This window comes from Symsagittifera roscoffensis, chromosome 1 (assembly GCF_963678635.1).
Source record: "Symsagittifera roscoffensis chromosome 1, txSymRosc1.1, whole genome shotgun sequence".
Taxonomy (NCBI): Eukaryota; Metazoa; Xenacoelomorpha; order Acoela; family Convolutidae; genus Symsagittifera; species Symsagittifera roscoffensis.
This window is the reverse complement of record NC_087062.1, coordinates 8,529,404-8,552,544: the sequence shown is the minus strand read 5'-3', so window position 1 is coordinate 8,552,544 and position 23,141 is coordinate 8,529,404. Positions and strand designations below refer to the sequence as shown.

Genomic DNA, 23,141 nt, shown 5'->3' with positions numbered 1-23,141 from the left:
CGAATAATTAATCTTCATACAGAACGGATACGGGTCCGGCAGTTGGATGTCTAGACGGATAGTCTACGATTCCTATTATTTACCGGAAATGTTTTCGACAGTGAACTGGTCAGGTAAAATTTATCAGCCCAATGGATTCAATGAGATTGGGCCTTTTTTGTATTTTTGTCTCTTTTTAAGGTCGCAAGTGTTGACCAATGATCGAGGAGAATTGAAACTTGTCGATAAAATAAATAACTCTTGGAACAGTTTGACGCCCAGACTAATCCCAAAAATCGAGTTCTTTTGATTTTCATTTTACGTCGGCTGCCTTTACAAATCTACTAGCAAACAACAGAGTTTTCCAAGTTCTCTCATGGTGTTGTTCAAGAGAATCGCGCGGAGCTAAATGAGACGCGTCGCATTTCACTCTTTTTTCAGTTTGATGTCAAATGACGATTTATTACTGTGTTGCAAACTTTTGTCTTTGATTTTATTCGACCAACTTAACTATTTGTTTTTCAGCTTTTTTCTTTTCTTTAAGTTTAAAGTATAGTGGCGTTTTTGAACTAGAGGTTAGCTTTGATGTTGAAATACAGTCACTCTACGTTGTCAGTTTTAAAATTGCCACTTCTCCCAACTTATGACTAAGTTTTCTTTCTTAATTTTTTAAAACATCTGTCACTAATTTACAATTGTGTTTAGCGCTATCAACTTTTGCTATTGTTTGATCAAATAGATAACATTATTTGGTGGCCAACTTGCTCGTTGATTGATCCATTGTTCGCTGGAACTCGTTCGACTTTCTTTTAAACCGTTAAATCCAATTTTGAGTAGGCGAGAACCAGTTACGCCATTTCCCTGCTTGTTAAAACTACATCGACTGCCTGCATTTTGAAAGTGGTATCTGTCTATGAGCATATCTTTGATTTAATGATGAAAACCAGATCTGTTTTTTCCATGGCCGCTTATCATTAGGGCGATATTATCAATTAACTCAAACAAATTAGGTAAACGGTACCTATTACTAAAATTTTCCTTAAAATATTTTGGAGTTCACAGACAGTTTGATCGACCCAACTCTTTTTGCATTTCTAAGGAATGAGGAAACAAAACAATCTTCAGAGCATCTTGAAAGTTTTTCTATGTAGCCGTCATTTAGTAGTTAATTGGTCGGTACAACGTTTATCTTTTGGAAATAGGTGTATAGGTATACGTTTTCCGTTTTCCCTTCACTTGGATTGGTTTTAGTGGTTCGATGAAAAAAGTATCTACGAAAAAAATTTGATCTACCAACCCTAGATAACATAGCCAGAAACTTGGTAAATACTTCATTAGTTGATCGGTACAATGTTTATTTTTTGGAAATAGTTCTAGAGGTGTACGTTTTCCCTTCACTTGAATCAATTTTGGTGGTCCGATTAAATATTTATTTACCAAAAATTTGGTCTAACGACCCTAGATATTAATGCCGGAAATTTGGTAGATAAATACAATCCGAATTCACTTGTTTGAGGCGAGTGGGGTGTTGAAACAGTACAAATAACCGATTCGAATCTGATCTGATACAACTGTCTCTCGATGAGAGTTGTCTGTGTACCAAGTTTGCGGCATGGGCCTGCTGTGGTGATTATTTTAATCCAAGCTTTGGCAGAATGTTGTTGGATAGTTTTTTCTGCGTCTTCTGATATGTATAATTTGTGGTTCTTAGCATCCCAGCCTTTTGATTAAATTTTTGACACAATTATTTTCGATGACATTGATGATATTTCCAAATCGTTGATAAGCCTTCTTTGTAAATTCGTCCACCGCATCAATTTTCAAAAATCTGTCTATTATTTTGAGGTTGTGGAGTCGGTCAATTTCATAAAAAACACCGGGCTAGCCGAATCACTTGGTATTTCCGTTGCAAATGGGATAAATTTTCCGATTGACATCATCAGTGTTTCTTCATTTGGCATTCCACATGCGTGAAAACTGTTCTGATTCCCCTGTCTAACTGGTTTTTGATTACATTTAATTCATTATCGCTATCTACAGACAAGATAAAGAAATACCAAGATTGTCTTCGAAATCAGAAGTGTCCTGTGGGTTGTCCCGATGGGGTCGTTGTTCGGGGATATTTGAAAAATTTGTTAAACAACGTTTGTTTCTGTTCGGGCAGAAGTTCTACAATCTTTGGCGAAATGATTTTGTAGCCACAGTTGTTACAATTTTGATCCCTGCCTGGGCATGAAATGAGGTGCTCTTTTTCGAATTGTTGTTAACTGTTTTGCACAGTTTCAACATTTCACTTTTTCTACAAAACTCAATCTGTTCCTGTTTATATAAACTATTTTTTTGCCTTTTTCTTGAAATAGGACGTAAACTAACACGTGGTGCTCTGGGTTGAAATTTCAATGCACATTTTTTTCTGATTTTCGAGGTTCCTTAAAAAAGAAAATAAAACATCCCTAACCAATTCCGCTTCCAGATCTCCTACTTTACAGTTCGTCGGCAGTTCTGAAAAGATTTCATGAAATTGATCCAGTGATTTGTGGTCTTTATGTCTCGGACCAAAAAATGATATCTTTCGTTTGTTAACTTTGTTGTTACTATGAAATTCGTTTTGAGTAACTCCCAGAATTTTCCAAATTGATGTCTAGGAACGTTTCACCAGGGTTCCTGTGTGCGAGGCACTAATGGTCTGCTTTTCCTGTTGGAGATTTCAATTTCGTGTCTATATATTCATTTTTAACACAATTTTTTTTGCGTTGTCTCCGGCTTTTCTTCTTCGCCCTTCTTCATTATATGCCATGATCGATTGTCTATTTTTCTCCTCTTTCTTAGCCAGTTACAGGGTTTGGTGTTCGGTAGTTTTCAAAGGCTCTGGAATTGCATAGTTTGAATCGGGTCTGGTCGGTCGGCTTATCACATCTTCCATATCTGAACCTTAAAAACTAATTGTTAGTCGGAAATTTTTGACCCATTTTTTCCATTAAATCTGCGGTCCATTTTAGTGATGAGAAAGAACTTTGAAGAGTTCTTTCAAAAAAAGTCAGGGCCCAGAATGTTCCTTTCATGAAAATGCTCCAGTAATTCGTGGTTCTTCCATCGCTGACCAAAAAAATTATTTTTTTGTATGTTAAATTTGTAGTTACTGTGAAATTGGTTTTGAAACTTCCCAGATTTCTGCAAATATTTGTCTACGATCGTTTTACCACGGTTCCTCTATGTGAAGCATTGTTGGACCTCCTTTCGGCTGATTATGGTCCACAATTCCCTTTGCTGTCCATATCTCCAATTTTTTACCCAATTTTTTTTGCGTTGTTTTCGGTTTTTCTTCTTCGTACGTCCTCATTTTACGCCAGTATCTATTGTCGGTTCCTCATCTCTATTTCTGCCTGTTGCTGGGTTTTGTCTTCGGTCGTTTTCGAAGGTTCTGAAAATGCATAGTTTAAGTTGGGTCTAGTAGGGGGGTTTATCACGTCTTCAATGTCATCTTGATCTTTAGCGATAGTTGTTAGAAGAGATTTTTGACCTATTTTTCCCAATCTTGGCGATTTTTGCTTGTTTATTTGTACAAGAAATTTTCAAGCCCTCGTAGGTTTGACTCGTTCAATTGCGCTATGGAAAAAACGTGTAGTTAAAACTAATCTATGTCTGTTGAAATGTATGTTCAAATCAATTGCAAAAGGATAACAGGGATTGGTTTTTCTTGTAGATAAAAGTTAGTAGACTTTTGAACTAAGAATAGTTGACTTCAGGAGTTGGTCATTTTTCATAAAAAATATCGGGCTGGCCGAATCGATTTGTGTTTTTGTCAGTGTTTCCGATTGACAATGTCAGTGTTTCTCAATTGGTAGCCCTCATTCGTTAAAACTGTTCTGATTCCCCTCTCATTCTGGTTTTTAATGACATTTACTTCATTATCGCTATCTATAGATAAGACTAAAAAAGTACCAAGGTTGTCTTTGAATTCAGCATTTTCCTGTGGGTTATCCCGATGGGGTCCTTGTTCGGGGAGATTTGAGTTTTTTTTATGCAAAACTTTTTCTGTTCGGGCACAACTTCTACAATCTTTGGCGAAATGCTTTTGTAGCCGCAGTTGTTATAATTTCGATCCCTGCTTGGGCATGATGAGAGGTGCTAATTTTTGAATTATTGTTCATTGTTGTGCACAGTTTCAACATTTCACTTTTCTACAAAGTTCAATGTCTGTTCGTTTTTACCTAAACTATTATCTTGCCTTTTTTAAGAACTAGGACGTAAGCTAGTACGTGTTGCTCTGGGTTGTATATTGGTTCCTTGACCAAGGTTCCTTAAATTAGAAAATAAAACATCCCAACCAATTCAGGCTCCAGATATCCAATTTTACAGTTCTTGGGTAGTTCTGAAAAGATTTGATGAAACTGCTCCAGTGATTTATGGTCTTTTTGTCTCGGATCGAAAAATTATATCTTTCGTTCGTTAACTTTGTAGTTACTATAAAACTGGTTTGAAGTAACTCTCAGAGTTTTCCAAATTGATGTCTAGGATCATTTTACCAGGGTTCCTGTTTGCGAACCACTGTTGGTCTGCTTTTCCTGTTGGAGTCTTCAATTTCTTGTGTATAATTCCATTTTAAACACATTTTTTTTTGGTTTTTAGTTCGGCTTTTCTTTTTCGCACTTCTTCATTATATGCCAAGATCCATATTCTGTTTTTCACCTCATTCTTAACCCGTCGCATGGTTTGGTCATTGGTCGTTTCCAAAGATTCTGGAATTGTAATTGCATAATTTAAATCGGTCGGCGGGCTTATCACATCTTCAATGTCTGAATCTTGAGCATTATTTGTTAATTGGAAATTTTTGACCCATTTTTTCCATTAAATCTGCGGTCCATTTTAGTGATGAGAAAGAACTTTGAAGAGTTCTTTCAAAAAAAGTCAGGGCCCAGAATGTTCCTTTCATGAAAATGCTCCAGTAATTCGTGGTTCTTCCATCGCTGACCAAAAAAATTATTTTTTTGTATGTTAAATTTGTAGTTACTGTGAAATTGGTTTTGAAACTTCCCAGATTTCTGCAAATATTTGTCTACGATCGTTTTACCACGGTTCCTCTATGTGAAGCATTGTTGGACCTCCTTTCGGCTGATTATGGTCCACAATTCCCTTTGCTGTCCATATCTCCAATTTTTTACCCAATTTTTTTTGCGTTGTTTTCGGTTTTTCTTCTTCGTACGTCCTCATTTTACGCCAGTATCTATTGTCGGTTCCTCATCTCTATTTCTGCCTGTTGCTGGGTTTTGTCTTCGGTCGTTTTCGAAGGTTCTGAAAATGCATAGTTTAAGTTGGGTCTAGTAGGGGGGTTTATCACGTCTTCAATGTCATCTTGATCTTTAGCGATAGTTGTTAGAAGAGATTTTTGACCTATTTTTCCCAATCTTGGCGATTTTTGCTTGTTTATTTGTACAAGAAATTTTCAAGCCCTCGTAGGTTTGACTCGTTCAATTGCGCTATGGAAAAAACGTGTAGTTAAAACTAATCTATGTCTGTTGAAATGTATGTTCAAATCAATTGCAAAAGGATAACAGGGATTGGTTTTTCTTGTAGATAAAAGTTAGTAGACTTTTGAACTAAGAATAGTTGACTTCAGGAGTTGGTCATTTTTCATAAAAAATATCGGGCTGGCCGAATCGATTTGTGTTTTTGTCAGTGTTTCCGATTGACAATGTCAGTGTTTCTCAATTGGTAGCCCTCATTCGTTAAAACTGTTCTGATTCCCCTCTCATTCTGGTTTTTAATGACATTTACTTCATTATCGCTATCTATAGATAAGACTAAAAAAGTACCAAGGTTGTCTTTGAATTCAGCATTTTCCTGTGGGTTATCCCGATGGGGTCCTTGTTCGGGGAGATTTGAGTTTTTTTTATGCAAAACTTTTTCTGTTCGGGCACAACTTCTACAATCTTTGGCGAAATGCTTTTGTAGCCGCAGTTGTTATAATTTCGATCCCTGCTTGGGCATGATGAGAGGTGCTAATTTTTGAATTATTGTTCATTGTTGTGCACAGTTTCAACATTTCACTTTTCTACAAAGTTCAATGTCTGTTCGTTTTTACCTAAACTATTATCTTGCCTTTTTTAAGAACTAGGACGTAAGCTAGTACGTGTTGCTCTGGGTTGTATATTGGTTCCTTGACCAAGGTTCCTTAAATTAGAAAATAAAACATCCCAACCAATTCAGGCTCCAGATATCCAATTTTACAGTTCTTGGGTAGTTCTGAAAAGATTTGATGAAACTGCTCCAGTGATTTATGGTCTTTTTGTCTCGGATCGAAAAATTATATCTTTCGTTCGTTAACTTTGTAGTTACTATAAAACTGGTTTGAAGTAACTCTCAGAGTTTTCCAAATTGATGTCTAGGATCATTTTACCAGGGTTCCTGTTTGCGAACCACTGTTGGTCTGCTTTTCCTGTTGGAGTCTTCAATTTCTTGTGTATAATTCCATTTTAAACACATTTTTTTTTGGTTTTTAGTTCGGCTTTTCTTTTTCGCACTTCTTCATTATATGCCAAGATCCATATTCTGTTTTTCACCTCATTCTTAACCCGTCGCATGGTTTGGTCATTGGTCGTTTCCAAAGATTCTGGAATTGTAATTGCATAATTTAAATCGGTCGGCGGGCTTATCACATCTTCAATGTCTGAATCTTGAGCATTATTTGTTAATTGGAAATTTTTGACCCATTTTTTCTAATAAATCTGCGGTCCTTTTTAGTCATGAAAATAAATTTTCATGAGTCTGTTTCCAATTACAGTACGGTAGAATTCAAGATACTGTATATGGAAAAGACGCACTTACAACTATTTTTGTTTAATTGAAAATTTTCTTAGTTTCTAACTTTTAAATAGAGGAGAAAAAGTAAGACGACGATAAGGTGACGTCGAATAAAAAGTCAGGGTCCAGGTCGTCCCTTTCATGAAAGTGCTGCAGTGACTTGTGTTCCTTCTATCGCCGACCGAAAAAATTTTGTCTTTCAAATTTTAAATTTTTAGTTACTGAGAAATTGGTTTTGAAAAATTTCCAGATTTCGGCAAATTGATGTCAAGGACCGTTTCACCAGGCTTAATGTGTATGAAGCCTTTGCCACGGCTAAGTATAGTCGACACTTCACTTTCTTGTCCATATCTCCAATTTGTAACTCAATTTGTTCTGCATTGTCTTCGGTTTTTCTTTTTCGTACATCCTCATTATATGCCAGTATCTATTGTCGGTTCCTCTCCTTTATTTCAGCTTGTTGCTGAGTTTGAACTTCGGTCGTTTTCGAACGTTCTGGAATTGCATAGTTAAAATTTGATCTGGTAGGTAGATTTATTACGTCTTCAATGTCAACTTGATCTTAAGCAATAAGGTAAGTAGAACTTTTTGACCTGTTTTTCCCAATCTTGGTGATTTTTGCTTGTTGATTTGTTCAAGAAAAGATCAAGCGCTCGTACGTTTGACTCGTTCAACTGCGCTATGAAAAAAACGTAGATAGTTAAGACTAAATCAAGACTGTAAAAGTGTAGGTTTAAACTAATTTAAAATGGATAAAAGGGAACGGTTTTTCTAATAGAAAAAAGTTAGTAGACTTTTGAACTTAGGATAGTTTAAGAAAAAATATGATAATGGTGGTGATTCTGAAATAAACTAAGACTAGTTTAAAGACAAAACATAGAAAGTTGAATTGAGATCTTATGCAATAAGCAGAACAATGACCGAAGTCACAAGAATCCAGCAGGTGATGCGCTTTTGGCAGGTAGATAAAATTTAATCTCCAAATATCAGTAATGGAGATTAAATTTTTTTCATTGGGCTGGCATACTTTTCCCAGACATTGAAATGTGAGAATTTATTCAAGTTGAAGACATTGAAATGTCTTGTACTGTATTTACGGAGAAAGCCAATTTCATAAGCTTTCCCATAAACAGTTAGTTTTGAGTTCGTGAAATCAATTTCCCGATGACTTTTTTTGAAAATTTTGCAACAAAAAAATCACCTTGAACGAGTTCTGATGAACTAGACAATTAACGATTCAAAATTATGAGTTGTTTTGTTTTTTATCAAACTAGATTATTTTAAATAGTTTCATCAACCTTGCTTCAAACCTGCAACCCTGTAATTTACTAATTTGCGGACAGTTAATCACAAGGTTTCCCTAGATTTGCTCTTTTGAAGCAAAAATTTACATTTTTTCCCGTGGTTCTGAAAGTACAAAATTACCATTGGAGGAGGAAGAATATTATCGGAGGAATCAGTAAAGATGTTTCAAAATTTTGGTTGAATGTACAGTACTTTTAGTTACAAAACTGTTCTTTTTTCATTTATAGTTCGGCAGAATTCAAGATACTGCACACGGAAAAGACACACTTTCATCTATTTTTGTTTAAGTTGAATAATATCTTAGGTGCTAATGTTGAAACAGAGGAAAAAAAGGAGAACGACGACGAGGTGACATCGAATAAAAAGTCAGCGTCCAGGATGTCCCTTCTGGTGAATCTGCTGTCAGATGCCATAAATGACGAAGATGCAAAAAAGGAGCTTAACAGACAGCAAAATGAAGAGCAAATGTAAGCTAAAAAATTAACTCCTTTTACAAAAATATACTCACTAACTTGGCAAGTTATGTTATAATAAGGAGCACTAAGCCTCTCAGGTATGAGTATATTTGAATCGACTTGATAGCCGATCTCGAGCGTGCGCATGAATGTTTTGACTTCGGCGGGGGGGGGGGGGGGGTTTAACAAAACAAGTTGAAAGGTTTTTCAAGATTTTTTGGCGCGCATTCCTTATCAAATTATAATATGGGCTTTTCAAAAATTCTGTGTTGCGCGGCCGAATTTTGCTGACGCATAATAGTACCAAAAGGCAGGCTCTTGGTAAAAAAATGGCCAAAAAAATTGAGTGGGGCGTTGTAGAAATGCGTTTTTTCCTCTTGGTTCCCCTGTAGCCCTGGTTTCCTCTCCTAACTCAAGTTCTGCTAGCGATGGCACCACTATGAATGAGTGCTGCTATTTGTCACCTGCTTTATCAGAATCATTGTTTGGCCAATCAGAATCATTGTTTTTACACAACAACTTATCATATTTAACTTACTATATAAACCAATATGAGATTTCTTTCTTTCAACTTCAGTTGTTTTTGTTCCTCTGTTTTCACGGTGTATTCATCATGCTTTGAGGAATATTAACATTAAAATCGTTTATGTAGATTTAATTTTGGTTTCAGATGGTGCGAGTGGCAAATCAGATGGTGCAAATAAAACAAAGCAAATGCTCGTTGCTTGAGGGTGAAGCAACATTACCCAGCCCAGAAAAATAACCAAAAAATTGCATGTAGTTCTTAAACAGGGGCACAACAGCGGTTCGCCGTGATGAGCTGTACAGCTCTGTGTTGGTCCTTTCCCGCGTGGATAAATGGTCTTAATCAACATGCGTTACTTAATCGGTGACATTCTTCTAAATTTAATAAGGTTACTCACGTCCTTGCCACTCCCCCCCCCCCCCCCCCCCTCGCGCCCACGGGACTATGCTGACATTGTAATCTGACCATTAAAAGTACTAATGTCACCTAAGAACTTACTTGATCTCTGGTATATTGCATTTAAACTGCCTGACTTCAAATAAAAAAAATGAAGCTCTTCTAGGGATCCAGTGTTTCCTAATCAAGACATCAGCAGGAGGATCAAAGAGCTGAGGAGTCCCATGTTCAGAACGAGACACAGCTTCATAGGAGGAGACAGCAAGAGCATCTTCAGCGACTTAGTGACCACTCTTCAGTGCAACTACTCCGACAGCGCCGAAGGACTCTCGGAAGATGACATCCGAAACAGGGCCGCCAGTCTCAGCAGACTGTGGGAGCTCAGAATGCGACGCGGAACGGAGTCGAGCGAAATTAGGGATCAAGTTAACTTTAAAAGCTCTAGTTACGTTTTTCTAAATTGCTCGAATAGTTAGCGGTTGGTGGCCCTCGTGTTCGGTCATCCTGTTTAAACGGGGCATTTGTTTTTATCCGGTTACTTCGCAGATAAGGTCGATTTTAATCGAATGTGTAACGGCTCATGAATGTTTGTAATGCTCAGTTATCTATTGCTGTGCAAAATTTTTCTGACATTTTCAGTTTTTCAAGAAATTTTTAAACCTCTAATTTTTTTAGTGAAAACAAGATCGCTCGTTCCGACTATACCCCTCAAAGCTGACAAAAAGGTTTTGCTTCAAATATCTATAAAAATTATGATTAAAACAATTTAATTGAAACTGAGAAGCCCCATTTAAGAAACTGACCCAGGCCGGAAAAAAATTTAATACAAAGTTAAAAATTGTTCTAACTTTAGGTGTAATCGACCATCTGTTGAGTTTGTTTCTATTTATAGTTTCTTTTGATTTGGTTTTCTCTTTGAAAATATCACGTTTAATTCTTGTTCAGTACTGGAGTATTTCAAGGTATCAACTTGGCACTCTTTTCGAATAATTTTCTAGGTTAATTTCAGAACTTCGTACGCAAAAAACTTCTCTTACGGTATATATATTTTTTCAGGCATAATTTCAGTGATTGAATCCATTTGTGTTTATAAAAAAAGTATTCTGATTAGCCTTCTGATTTTCATTTCCAGTTCTAACATTTTGGTTTTGTCGGTAGTTGCATAAATTAAAACTCCATATTGGACGATTGGTTGCACATAACTTTTATACGCAAGTATTAATTGCCGTCCCGTTAGAAACTTTCTCAATTGAAAAAAACTCCACATAATTGCAAAATTTTGTATTTTACTTTATCAATATGCTGATGAAAATTCAATTTACAGTCAAGGTGAATTCCAAGATATATAACACATACTCTATCTTCTATTTGTATGTCATTTAAAAAATATTTGACTGGTCTTTTTTTTCAGTTTTTTTGCTCAGACAGTATCTCATGGTCTTGGTTTTTTTTTTGACATTCAGTGTCAATTTGTTCTTGTCTATCCAATCATTTACTTCAAGCAAAGCCGATTGGTGTGCGAAAGCAATATAGTCTTTGTTGTTTGTAGAATTCAGAAAAGTGGCATACAAAAGTACCTCTGTGTTTTTTGTGGCTAATTGTAGATCGTTTTTGTAGAGTATGAACAAAAGCGGGCCAAGGATAGATCCCTGAGGTACACCAAAAGATACCAGTTTAAGTTCGGTCTTAAAAGAATTATTTTTGATGTACTGATAGCGATTGTCAATGTAAGATTCCAAGAGATTTAAGACAGGCCCTCTAAATATCATATGTTCCAATTTTATTATAAGATTAGAGTGATCAACTGTGTCAAAAGCCTTTGTTAGGTCTAAAAAAGTATTCTGAACAGTTAGTATTTTGTTCGATAGCGATGTTGAAACTTCTTCCAACAATGTAAGGATGGCGTCAACAGTGCTTCTTTTTGATCTGAAGCCAAACTGAGTGTTTTGGTTGACATTTAACTTGTCTACATATGATTGAGCTCGTTTAAAAATTAGGAGCTTAAACATTTTGCCCAGAACTGGAAGAAGCGAGATTGGTCTATAGTCTGAGGGGTCATTGATGTCTCTCTCTTTGAAATCTGGTACAATTTTTGCATTTTTTAAAACAATTTGGATAGATTCACCTGAGGTTAGGCAGTCATTAAAAATTTCAGTCAAAAGGCCTGCTAGTATGGTTTTTAAATGCTTGACGAGAGCAGTGTTGATATCATAGCAATTTGTACTGAATTAATTTTTTATACTTTCAATTACTTCATTAATTTCAATTAAATCATTCTTTTTTCAAACAGATCGATTGCTGCTGACGGATAACTTTAATTTCTATGCAATTTGGTTTGCTTTGTGAAAGTCCGGCGCCAATATTTGCAAAGTATTCGTTAAAATGCTCAGCGTCCCCCTTCGACAGATTCAGTGATTTGGAATTTTTCCCTTTACCTCTCATTTCCTTGAAAGTATCGAAAAAAGTTTTCGTTTTACAATTAGACTAAAGCATTAATTTATTTTGATACTAATTTCGTTTTTGTACGGATGATTAGGTTTTTGATATTTTTATTTTGTAACTATATTTGTTCCGGGCATCCGTTGTTTTAAAATTAAAAAACTTTTGTCGTAAGCGTCGCTTTTTTGCTGCTGCATTTTTAAATTTCATTGTCAATCCATGGATGTCCTTCTGATTGTACTAGTAAACGCTTTGAAAAAAAAGTATCAACTGCCTTCAAAAGGATAAAACTTACTTTTTTACAATATCCGAGAAGTCTTTTGAGGGTCTTCGAGATTCCATAACTGCATACCTTTGCCAATCTCATGCTGCAAATGAAAACTTAATTTCCCACTTATATCCCTATTTTTTAACTTGTTCCAGTTTCTAGCAAAATTTTTGTCAATAAAAATGTCCTTTTTCACAAAATTTGAAAAAAAATGGACACCAAAATGATCAGCCGCTGAATTTTTGATAATTTTTGTTGAGAAACTGATGTACAGAAAAACAAATCAATCAAAGTGCTACTACGTTCTGTCACGCTTGTTGGGAGGCAGCTCATTTTGTTTTCTAACATGCCATTTCCTATCATAATATCCTCAATTTTCATTAGTTTTGTCAAATTTAACAGAAAGTTTACATTGAAATCACCACAAACTATGTGTTCAGTTTCAGGCCCTAGCGTTAATCCATCCAAATAATTTTGCAGGCTTTCGAATGTAGCGTTGTTTAGAGAATTTGGTGGAATGTAAACACAGGTTACTACAACTTTCTGATTTATTTGGGTTTTTATGAGAACTGACAAGATTTGGATATTGTTATCTTTCTTTTTGTTATATTATCCTATGGTCTGACCCAGTGCTAACATAGATGTCAACACCTCCTCCTCGTTTAAAACTGGCGCAACTATAGAGTGGTTCGTATCCTTGAATTTGGAAAACATCATTGTCACAGTTATTTTTGAGCCAGGTTTCAGTTAAACAAATGATATGTGGACCTTGGGACAACTGCTCTGCTTGTAATTCAAATTCTTCAAAATTTCGGGGCAGTGATCTGAAGTCTTGTAAAAACACTGAAAAAGTTTTAGAATCTGTTTCCTCCGTGTCTCTGTTAACCATATGTTCTGTGTGCCAGATAATTGTCGCGTGGTTTCTTAACTTGTTGAAAATTTAATCAGTTTGTGAAGATCTTGCTTTTTTCTAATTAATGTTTTCTAACTACAAAAAAAACTGTGTTATTTTGAAAGCTATTCAGCTCTGCAATCAGCGCGTGTATTTATTTATAGCGCCGTTTTTAATTAAGTTCTCAAAACATGCCGACAACCATAGAGTAAAATAGCACCTCAATCGTAGATTTGCTTAACCCACCGGTGGCCTCTAAAAACTTTCTTTTTCATTTCAAGTTAGGTTGATACTGACAATTTTTTGTCAAAAAATTTGAAAACTAACAACTAAGTCACCTTTGGTGAGCCTGCAGTTAACTTGATTCCAAATCAGTAACGAAGGACGATTCAGTGTTCAGAGTTATTACTCGGAACTAGATCCTGAAAAAATAGATGAAAACTCGATTGTTCACGATGAAAAAGCAAAATCAACAAGAAAATCAAGCGCTGAAGATGCAACAAGTGGAAACCAGCTCAACGAGCCGAATGATGATTTAGTCGAAAATCCACTTTTTGCTTCTGCTTCTTCGTTCAAACCACACGAAACTGAAGAGCTAAAAAATCTGAGTTTAGGCAAAAATTCGAACGAAGAATTCAGCGAAGTTTTGAGTGAAAAAAAGGTTGGAGTTAACTTCTGTTCAAACCCTGACTCGAGAAAGCAGTTTGTAAACCTGCATTATAACAGAGTTGTTCGGCCATTTGAGTCGGGAAGTGAAAACGAAAATGACTTGGCCGAACAAGAAACAAGCCGACTTAGTTTGGTGTCAGAAATATCAATGAAAAACGAGTCGCTTAAACCTGGTTAGTATTTCAAAGCTTAGATATAGAATAATTCAGTTTTATTTTCGTCTTGGCTAGGAGCGCGGCTTGACCTCCATACACCGAAAAAGCTTATCATACAATCCAATACATCAAGCGCATGGAAAAATGCTTGTCATACAATTCTCGTATAATTTCGAAAAATGGTTGAAAAAAAATAAACTAAATTCTTCGGCTGTTGGATTTTAATAAAACTGTCTGATGATAAAAAATTTGATGTTTTTGTTTTTTTTTTGAAAAAGTGCTTATCATGCAGTTCCCATATATGGAAATTGTTTGAATAGCATTTTTTGATAGCGACACAAAAACTTTTCCCGCCATTTTTTGATGGCGACAAAAAAATTGCCCTAAATTTTTTTGTTTTTTTTCAACCGCAAATCGAATTTTGTACTCTAACACACATTTTCCAGAAAAAAAATTTTGCATGCAAATTTTTTTTTGTGTGCATAACGTACTTGGTACATTAATTTTGGATTTTTTTTCCTTTTCGCCTCAGATTGTTTTTCAAAAAAACTGAAATATCCTATTTCTTTTCTATGGTATGCTTATGTATGCCTTAATCAATGTCTGATAATTAAAACGTTCAAAACTTTAAAATTAGTTATAGTTGAAAATTTGCCAAATATTAAAATTTGTTACTTTCGTTATACATTTGTCCAAACTTTGGTGCTTCGAGTAAACCAAGTTCTTTGTCACTTGCGTATGGTTACGAACACAATCCGAAAAGTTTCGGAAATTAGATATTGAAAAAAAATCTAGATATAGATATTGAAAAAGTATTTTGCTTATGCAAAAACATCTATCGTACAATTTTCATATTTGAAAAAAGTTTATCATAGAGATTTCATACAATTTACTGTACGTATGTATGGAATTGTATGGTAAGAAGTTTTTCATATATAGACATTATATGATAAGCAGTTTTGGTCAACCTGGGAGTTCAGCAAAGCAATTTCAGGGGAAAGGGGATGAATTGCGAGGCCAAACTGTGCATTCTGTGTATTGCAAGTGGATTTTGCAACAGGCCACAATCATATTTGTCGCGTAATCCGCAACATTTGCTTTTTTTCTTTGATCTTTCTTGATGTTTTGAATTCCGCAAACAAATACCTAAGACACTGTACCGCTCAAAATCGCTCCAAAATAGGCGAATTTGTGGAATCCGCAACAGTATCAGCTTACATTTGCGGATTCCACATACATTTTGCGGAATACACTTACAGTTGCGGAACCCAGAACAATTAGATATATTTGCTTGTTGCAGAGTCCGCGACTCAACAAATGTTTCGACAAAATTTACGTTACAGGTATTTGTTCGCGGAATCCACGGAAATTTTGTAAGTGGATTCCACTTACATTTTGGAATATGCGTAAAGGTTTGTCTCTGGAATCTACGAAGATACAAACACAAAATTGTGCGCCTATCCAGTGCACAGTTTAGCCTCGTAATGATGACGTACTTGTGACTAACTTTTTGATGTTTTTGCGTAAAACTTTTTCTATTTTTTAACGTGATTTTTATGATTTTTTAAAGTTATGACCGACTCAAGTAGAACCCGCAGAAACTATGAAGATTGAAATCAAAATACTTGTGCGACCAAAAATTCATTTGCAAATACATATCGAAAAATTTTTTGAGATTTTCACTGGAAGTATTGGGCATGATCAAGTTGCGTTAAATATTTCACGTAAATTCTGCATGAATTTTCTGGGCGCTAAAGTCACTTATGCTAATGATTAGTCAACGACATTTTTTTTCAGCTGTTCCCAAACAAGATTTGCCAACTATGCAGCAGAAGTTCCGCAACTGTTTCTTTCGCGATGTGGCCATGCAAACTGAAGAACCTCATCTGCTAATAGATAGTGAATCACAGCTGGTGCAAGAAAAAACAGAAGATATCTTTCAAGCTAAAAGTGACTTAGAAATGGTAAGAGCAATTTGTGTAATTCAACAAAAATTCTACAAGACCAAAAGCTGCAATTGTTTCTTTCGAAATGTGGCTTCAAAGAAAGAGTTGCGCTTTTGAGATGTGGCTACAAAACTTGTTATGGCTCACCCTTTTAAAAAAGGATTTTTCTCAAGAGACTTTTGCAAAACTATTTTTGTGACCGAATAACATTTTGTAGATTTCGGAGAAAATGGTTTTTTTTACGGGCTCACTCAAATTTGTTACCAAAACTTTCTGTGAGTTTTCTTTTTCAATTCCTTTTCTTTTTTCAATTCTTTTTCAATTGTTTAATTTCTAGGAACACGCGCCGCAGTGTTTCTCGCCTTCTAGCGGAAACAATGTGCCTCAATCTCCGTTCAGTTTCAAATCTCTCAGATCCCTCCAAACCCCCTCGCCAAAGGAAAAAAACCGAGCATCATCTATGCTGGAACAAGCTTCCGACGACCTCAGTAATAAACACACTCAAAACTTGAACTCCTTCCGAAATAAGTCATTCAACCATCACGAGTTCTCACCAGTGGATATAACCGAGAAGCGACACCAGTTCGGACTTAAGTACCGCAACTCGATTCGGAAGTTGTCGTCGTCGATGTTTCCGATTCGCGATGGGAAATTTATTGTTTCGTTGGAGGCTTCGGCTGAGAATACACCTGTGAGTACGCGGTGGAAAAAACCGATAGGACTGAGTCAGTTGAATGATTCGACGAGCGAGAGTATCTCGAAGTCGTTCAACGTCATAGCGAGAGACGGCAGCATCGAGAGTCGCAAAGTAAGTCAAGTAGATTTTTTTGATTGAAATACATTGAGTTCATTTTCGCGAAGAGATTCCACCACACTAAATGCAACAGAATTTTATGAGTTGAGTTGACAGTATTGGAAAAAAGTTTTATGATTTTGTTTTAGATCCACCAGGATAAATCGGACGGTGGAAGTTGTGTCAAATCAGGTATTTTCATGACTTTTGGAAACTCATTGTCAAAGCTCATTCGCGACCAAACAAAAAATGCTTCTAATCTGGAGAGAAATAAAACTGCATACAACTTCATAGGTTGCATACAACTAGTTTTTAGAAACCAGGACATCTTGACGATCGGTTACCGCAAACGTCTTGCTTACGGGAGATCCGGTGTTCAAGCATAAATTTTTCTAGCTAAAAATAGCCTAGATTTAGCTAATTTCTGATCAGAAGTAAGATCAAAAATAAAAAGTTTTAAGAAAACCCTTGCTTTATTGTACTTTTCAAAAAAAAATTAATCAGATTTTTAGATTAGAAAATAAGTATTTCTCACCAGAAAAAAAGAGTTTGTTTGATGCAGGACTTTAGAAAATTGGATGTAAAAAAAACAGACATAAAATTATCTATTTTATCTCAAAACAATGTACAACGGCCACATATTTTAAAAAAAAGCATGCTACGGAGGTTAAAAGTACGACCAGTTGAAAAAAGCATTTAGTTTTAAAGAAAAACAAATCATAGATTAAAAGATTTAACCTACAAAATTTAGCCAGAGAAAAAACACGTTAATTTTGCCTTTTTCTAAATTATAATATTTCAATATTGATTCGACAGACGGACTTCATCAATTAGGTTGATGTTTTCTGTGTTGATTAAATTGGTTTTCTGAAATCTCTCAAAACTCCATTAAAACCTCTTTTTCTTCGTTGTTTTTTTTTTTTAAATTTGACCGAATATTTTGAATCGGTACACAATTTTCAAGATTGTTTTGTTTCGATTCTGAAGTTTTCTATAAAACGTATTCTAATTTTTTATAGAACAATTCAAAGTTTCCCGTTTTAAGTCTTACCTCTGATAAGGCGACTGGGAAGAAAATTAGTTTTTTGATGCAAATAATCTTAACATTTTTTCAAGTTAATTTAGTGTTTTAACGTTTGTTGTAGACAGAAATTGGTGGCGGGGAATTTCATAGTAAACATATGAAAGTTGGGTGCAGTTTTATAAAACATTTTCCCCCAAAATAATCGTGAAAAAACGAGAGTTTCGCATCATCAGGGGTAGGGCTGTTTACGTGCAAATTTGAATTTTTCTATAAAAAATTAAAATGAGTTTTTTTTTTGAAAACTTCAGAATCCGAACAAAACAATCCTTGAACATCGAGTACCCATTCGAAATGACTGGACAAAAAGATAAAAATCTTATTTTTTGAAGCGATTTTCGTAAATCGAACTATTAGACAAAATTTTTGAAGAAAAAATGTAATTTCTAACAAAAGGATTTTCAACAAAATCAGTGTGGTTCAATTTGTTTGGAAAAACTTTAGCCTTTAGTTTTCCACTAGAAGAGGGCTGGGTCAATTTCAAATTGAGTTTATCAAATTGAGTTCCTAACCCATTCCTACGAAGTTTACAAAAATGGAATATCTGAAAGCTTAAAAAGCGTTTTAAATCTATTTTAAGCAAAACACATCCATTTTGTATAGTAAGTTTTACTTATTTTTGTTTCCAGACAGTAAAACAGAGTTTTCTATAAATTAAGAGTTACTTTACCTTCTCAAATTTATTCGGTCAAGTAAGAAGCTCAATTCGTTTAATGGTGTTTGAAGTTGACACAAAAAGTTTTCGCGTAATTTTTTATCAACTAAATTATGCCTAAACTAATTTTTTTTCAGCGGAAAAATTTTGGGTCCAAGTTATGCAAAACGCAGCGGCATAGTTTTTCTTGTAATAATCTCAGCTAATTATTTATACCAGTTTCATTTAAAGTAAGCCCATTATGAAAAGCTACATTCAAAATTTCAGTTGTCGGTTTTTTACTCTGAAAAGTTTAAAGGAGCATAATTTTCTCATAAAGTTTTCCTAATTATTCCAACTTTCCAAGAAAGAATGAAATATTTGCGCTGGGCGTGATTTTTTTTCTTCAGGCCATTTTCGACATTTTAAAAAGCTTTTTTAAGCATAGCATTTTAAAAACATGACTTCCCGGGCTCAAATTAAAAATTTTTTTAAACAGTTTTCATCAATTAAACAATTTCATCAACATCATTGTTTGCAAAGTAAGGTGTGATTGAAAATTGCCATTTTTGCCAACTTGGGACAAACAACGCTCGCGATATACACGGTGATTTAACTCGGCTCAAAATTTTTTCAAATTGAATTGAGGCAATCTAATGATGTTTGTATTGAGGTACTTTTGTCGATAAAAATATCCTGTTTATCTTTTTGTACATAACGAGTAAATGGAAAGTAGCAAAAAAAAACTGAAAAATAAATAAATTTATTTATTTTTAAATTTCATCATTCATACAAATTTCTAAAAATGTGATACCCCATGCAATACTCTGGGGTTTAAATACTCAAGACATACTTTTTTTTTGTTAGGCTTGAAAACAACTAGATAAAGAACTCTTAGCCACCGTTAATAGGCGCTGATCTAGAAATTTCTCGAGGGGGGACGGATTTTAAAAAAAATTGAAAATTTTGTCGAACTTTTTTTTTAAGGTCGACTAAATTGATTTTCTGAGCTCTCTTGAAACACTATAAAGACCGTAGCTTGATCAAGTTTTCTGCGCCGCGGGAAAATTTTTGAAAAAAGGCCAAAAGAGGCGTTTTTAGGCACTTTTGAAAAATGTTGACCAAAAAATCGCGGTTTTTCGGCGCGCGCTCCCCCCTCAAAATTAATATTTATTCAGAAAAATTTAGGGGTCCGTCAGCCAAAAATGGATATCTCAAAATAGTTCAAAGGGGGGACCCTTTGGGTCGACAGGGGGTCGAATCCCTGAGGAAGGTAAGCAGCCTCCCACAGCCCCTCCATACCCCCCCCCCCCCCCCCACCCCCTCCCCCCAAAACCGCAACTGACAGTTAACATTCTAACGTTTTTTCAATGCTCTCAAAGGGTAAAATTATGACTAGTTCAATGAATAGCCACATATCACGATGATATGTTACTAAAATTGCCCTTCTAGATAACATTACACCATCGCTGCTCAAAATTTGGGCTCAAAAGGTAGGAGCATCATTAAATATCCCCATGTCCATTGTCAATACTGGATGCGAAGATTGCATTCTATAGTGAGGTCTCGTGACCTTGGATGTCTAAATTTATTCCCTATATGCCCTTCAGAGATGAATCTTTTATAGATAAGCCTAGTAACAAATTAAGTTCTAATTGACAGTTATCCACACACGCCTTCTGAAAATGAATACGCACGTAAGACTTTACGGTCATACTTTATAATCTAAGCCATTTATTGGGTAATTTTGTTTGTAGACAATGTACTCAATGGACACGTTGATAACCGAATTGACCCAACTGACACAGACGAAACGCAGAATCAGAGTACCAACCCAATAGCGGCCGAATCATCAGATAAGAGGTCAAATATAACTACCACATCTGGGGATAAATTATTGGGCAAAGATGGCCGAAAAAGCACATTGACCAGAAATATCAGTAGGGTCAATACACTTAGCCCAAAAGCCCCCATAGTATCAGCCGACGATGCTGCGTTTCTCTTTGAAGATGACGACTTTGACGTTCTAAATGGATACTGCGAAGATTTGGACGTTTCATCTATTTTGGCATCACCAAAGCAAGGCTATAGTTTGTCCCAAAACGGGTTAAATAACCATAAACATGATTTGAATTCTGCGTCACCAGAAAGTAAGTCACGTGTTCGAAAATCAGATGGTATAAAAGATAGTTCAGATAGTTTCTTGTCAATTTATAGAGACTCATTTCGCAAGAGCAAAGTGCTGAATAGTAACACTGCTAGTAGTAGTCATAACCAGCCAGTTAATAATCAGCAGTACTCTTCTGCTGCAGAAGTTAATCCGATTAGTAGTCCTGCTGCGAGTGAGGGGAAGAACGATAGAAACCCTGCAAAGCACTTGTTATCACCAGATACGATAGGTTAGTTAGAACATTTGAACTTGATACGACCATAGAAACAAAGTTTTTATTATTTGAACTGGATTGGCCTTGAAACTTTTAAAAAATCATTGATCAAAAGCTTGAAAAATAGCTCTAAGACCAGTTTTTCGTAAGGTAATAGGTAAAAATAACAAGAAAACAGCGTCTGTTACACTTGATTTTTGTAGAGCTAAATTTTTCAGAATTTACAGTATTTCTATTCAGAGTTTTTTGTACAACAAGAATTCGGTCATGTTTTTGTTGTAGTTGGAGGATCTGAATTTGCCGTTACTTCGCTGCCTCGAAATCTCAAAAAGTATTCGCACACGTTTTACAACCCGAACAGCCCTTTGGGTCATACACTCTCTGCGGTAAACACATTTGACTCTTCGAATGGGTCCATAATTTCACCTCAATCGCGTAGAAACTCGAACACTCCATTTCTATTCCCGAAACGAGGACTGACGACAACTAAATTTGTCGAGTCGTGTCTGATCAGCGGACCTGTCAAAGTATACCCAATTTGGGTTAGACATAGTCACCAAATATCACAGTTTAGAAACTACAGCGAGGGGTCTTATCTGGACAACAGTTGCAACAAGCAAGCGACTTTAGTTAACCCAAAACCAGAGTCTGTTCGAAAGTCGAAAAAATATAAAGACAGTAAAAGCAACCCGATGTTCGCTACCCTGAAGGAAACCCTGAAGACCCCCAAGGGACTGAAGAGGAAGAAGAATAAAGGTCAGAAAGGGTCAAATGCGGGGGGTCAGGAGAATACTTGGGGTGACTGGCCGACTCCTACTCCTAGTGCTAAATCGTCATTTGCTGGCAATTATGCAAATAGTAAGTCTTACGCTAGTCTTGAAATATATATCATCAAATTTTACTTTTATGCCAATTTTTCCCTGCATTTTTTAACCTGTAAACTTACCTAGAACTAAACAATGGACAAGCTTGCAAGAGAGAATTTACCACTAAATTAGGCTAATTGAAACTTCTCGCTCATGAAAAATGGTCAGAAATAGAAAAAGCTAATTTCAGTAAATTTTTTTTGATTTCTCTAAAAATTCGAAAGCTTTTTTTTGCAATTTGTCATAACACCACAGTAACAGATTTCCTAAGCATACATCAATCCTATTTGCTTATTTGCCTGAAAAATGTATAATTTCTTTATAAGTTTTGGCTGATAAAAATTAGTGAACTTTGAAACAGGCAGCAACACACCAATACTAGTTACAAAAGTGGACCAGAATTACTTTCCCCAATCTGGAAAACCCGATACAATAAGGCGGCTCAGTTACCAACAAAACAATTTCTGCTATGAATCATCACTACCACGTGTCTTTGGCAATTCACTCCAACCGAAAAACCTGGCCTACAGAAATTCTGTTGTGACTACTTCATCGGCTGAAAATGAGGGACAAATGGCAGACCCCAGAGCCAGGACTAAAAGGTCAGGCTCGTTCTCGAAGGTCAAGAAATTGTTCACGAAACGACCTTTGACCGAATATGAGAAGAAGAAAATGAGCAATGAACGAGAGATTCAGAACGATTTCTCGACTATGAGCAGACCATTTTATATCACCGGTCTGGACGATTTGACAATTGTTAAGGTGAGAACATAATACTTTTTACACCCAATTAGATTATTATCAAAATTTAAAAAAATAGACCAATTGAGCACAAAACTGCCAAAAACTAAAAAAAGTTTCAGCTTGGCTTTTATGGGAACATATCACACTAATAGGACAAGTTTTCGTTAAAACTGTGTGACTGGTTTTTAGTAAAGTTTATCGGTCAACCTTTTGCTTCCTTTTAACGGTCCTCTTTTGTGATAACCTAAAATTTAATGAGCAAGAAAAAAAGTCTTTCGTTAAAAAATTTTGTAGCGCGCTCGAAAAAGCAAAAACTTTAAAAATATATTTTTTAGCCCATTCGTAAGAACAACTTAGTGCAATTTTTAATGCTTATGTGTTTTCAAGGACGATAAGAACTGCAGCTGGGCTATTGAAAAGGAACCTCAAAATTCGACCCTAACCAATAGCGAATCCAAACCCCAATCGACGCCAGAAAATCTAAACTATGTCTCAAGCTACGGCACATCTCTCAACGGAAGCGGAATGAACTTCTCGTCCGGACCCGAAACAGATATTTAGAAACTATCAAAAAATAACTCGAATTAGACCAATTTTTTGTGTAATCTTGTGTATCTCCTGAAATCTTCTGTGTTGTATTACTTAGAAAATTAAATAAAACTAGTCAGTAATATTTTCTGAGAAAGTTCGCATTCAGGGTTGGTCAAGTTAACACAGAAATGTATAGCAGCAATAACTGTTTCCGAGGTGCCGAGGTTGTCTGCTCTGTCAGGGTCGGCCTCTTCATCGCCCGTGCTGAGAAACTCGA

At 35.7% G+C, this 23,141-nt stretch overlaps 2 protein-coding genes across 2 annotated transcripts in view; both read left to right on the top strand.

Annotated features, from left to right (window-relative positions):
- Positions 1 to 10,321, top strand: part of LOC134844513 (uncharacterized) — a 51,729-nt gene extending 41,408 nt beyond the window's left edge. Inside the window, exons 10-12 of the mRNA XM_063861267.1 lie at positions 8,390 to 8,552; positions 9,629 to 9,887; positions 10,316 to 10,321. Coding sequence (XP_063717337.1) covers positions 8,390 to 8,552; positions 9,629 to 9,887; positions 10,316 to 10,321 — 428 coding nt within the window. The remainder of the gene's footprint in view (positions 1 to 8,389; positions 8,553 to 9,628; positions 9,888 to 10,315) is intronic.
- A 3,114-nt stretch (positions 10,322 to 13,435) lies between these two features.
- Positions 13,436 to 22,991, top strand: LOC134857168 (uncharacterized). Its single transcript, XM_063873545.1, has 8 exons — positions 13,436 to 13,903; positions 15,683 to 15,849; positions 16,169 to 16,639; positions 16,774 to 16,816; positions 20,097 to 20,738; positions 21,006 to 21,581; positions 21,951 to 22,351; positions 22,721 to 22,991. Exons 1-8 carry the CDS (start codon positions 13,879 to 13,881, stop codon positions 22,892 to 22,894), a joined length of 2,499 nt encoding a protein of 832 aa, XP_063729615.1. The 5' UTR covers positions 13,436 to 13,878; the 3' UTR covers positions 22,895 to 22,991.
- The last annotated feature ends 150 nt before the right edge of the window (positions 22,992 to 23,141 follow it).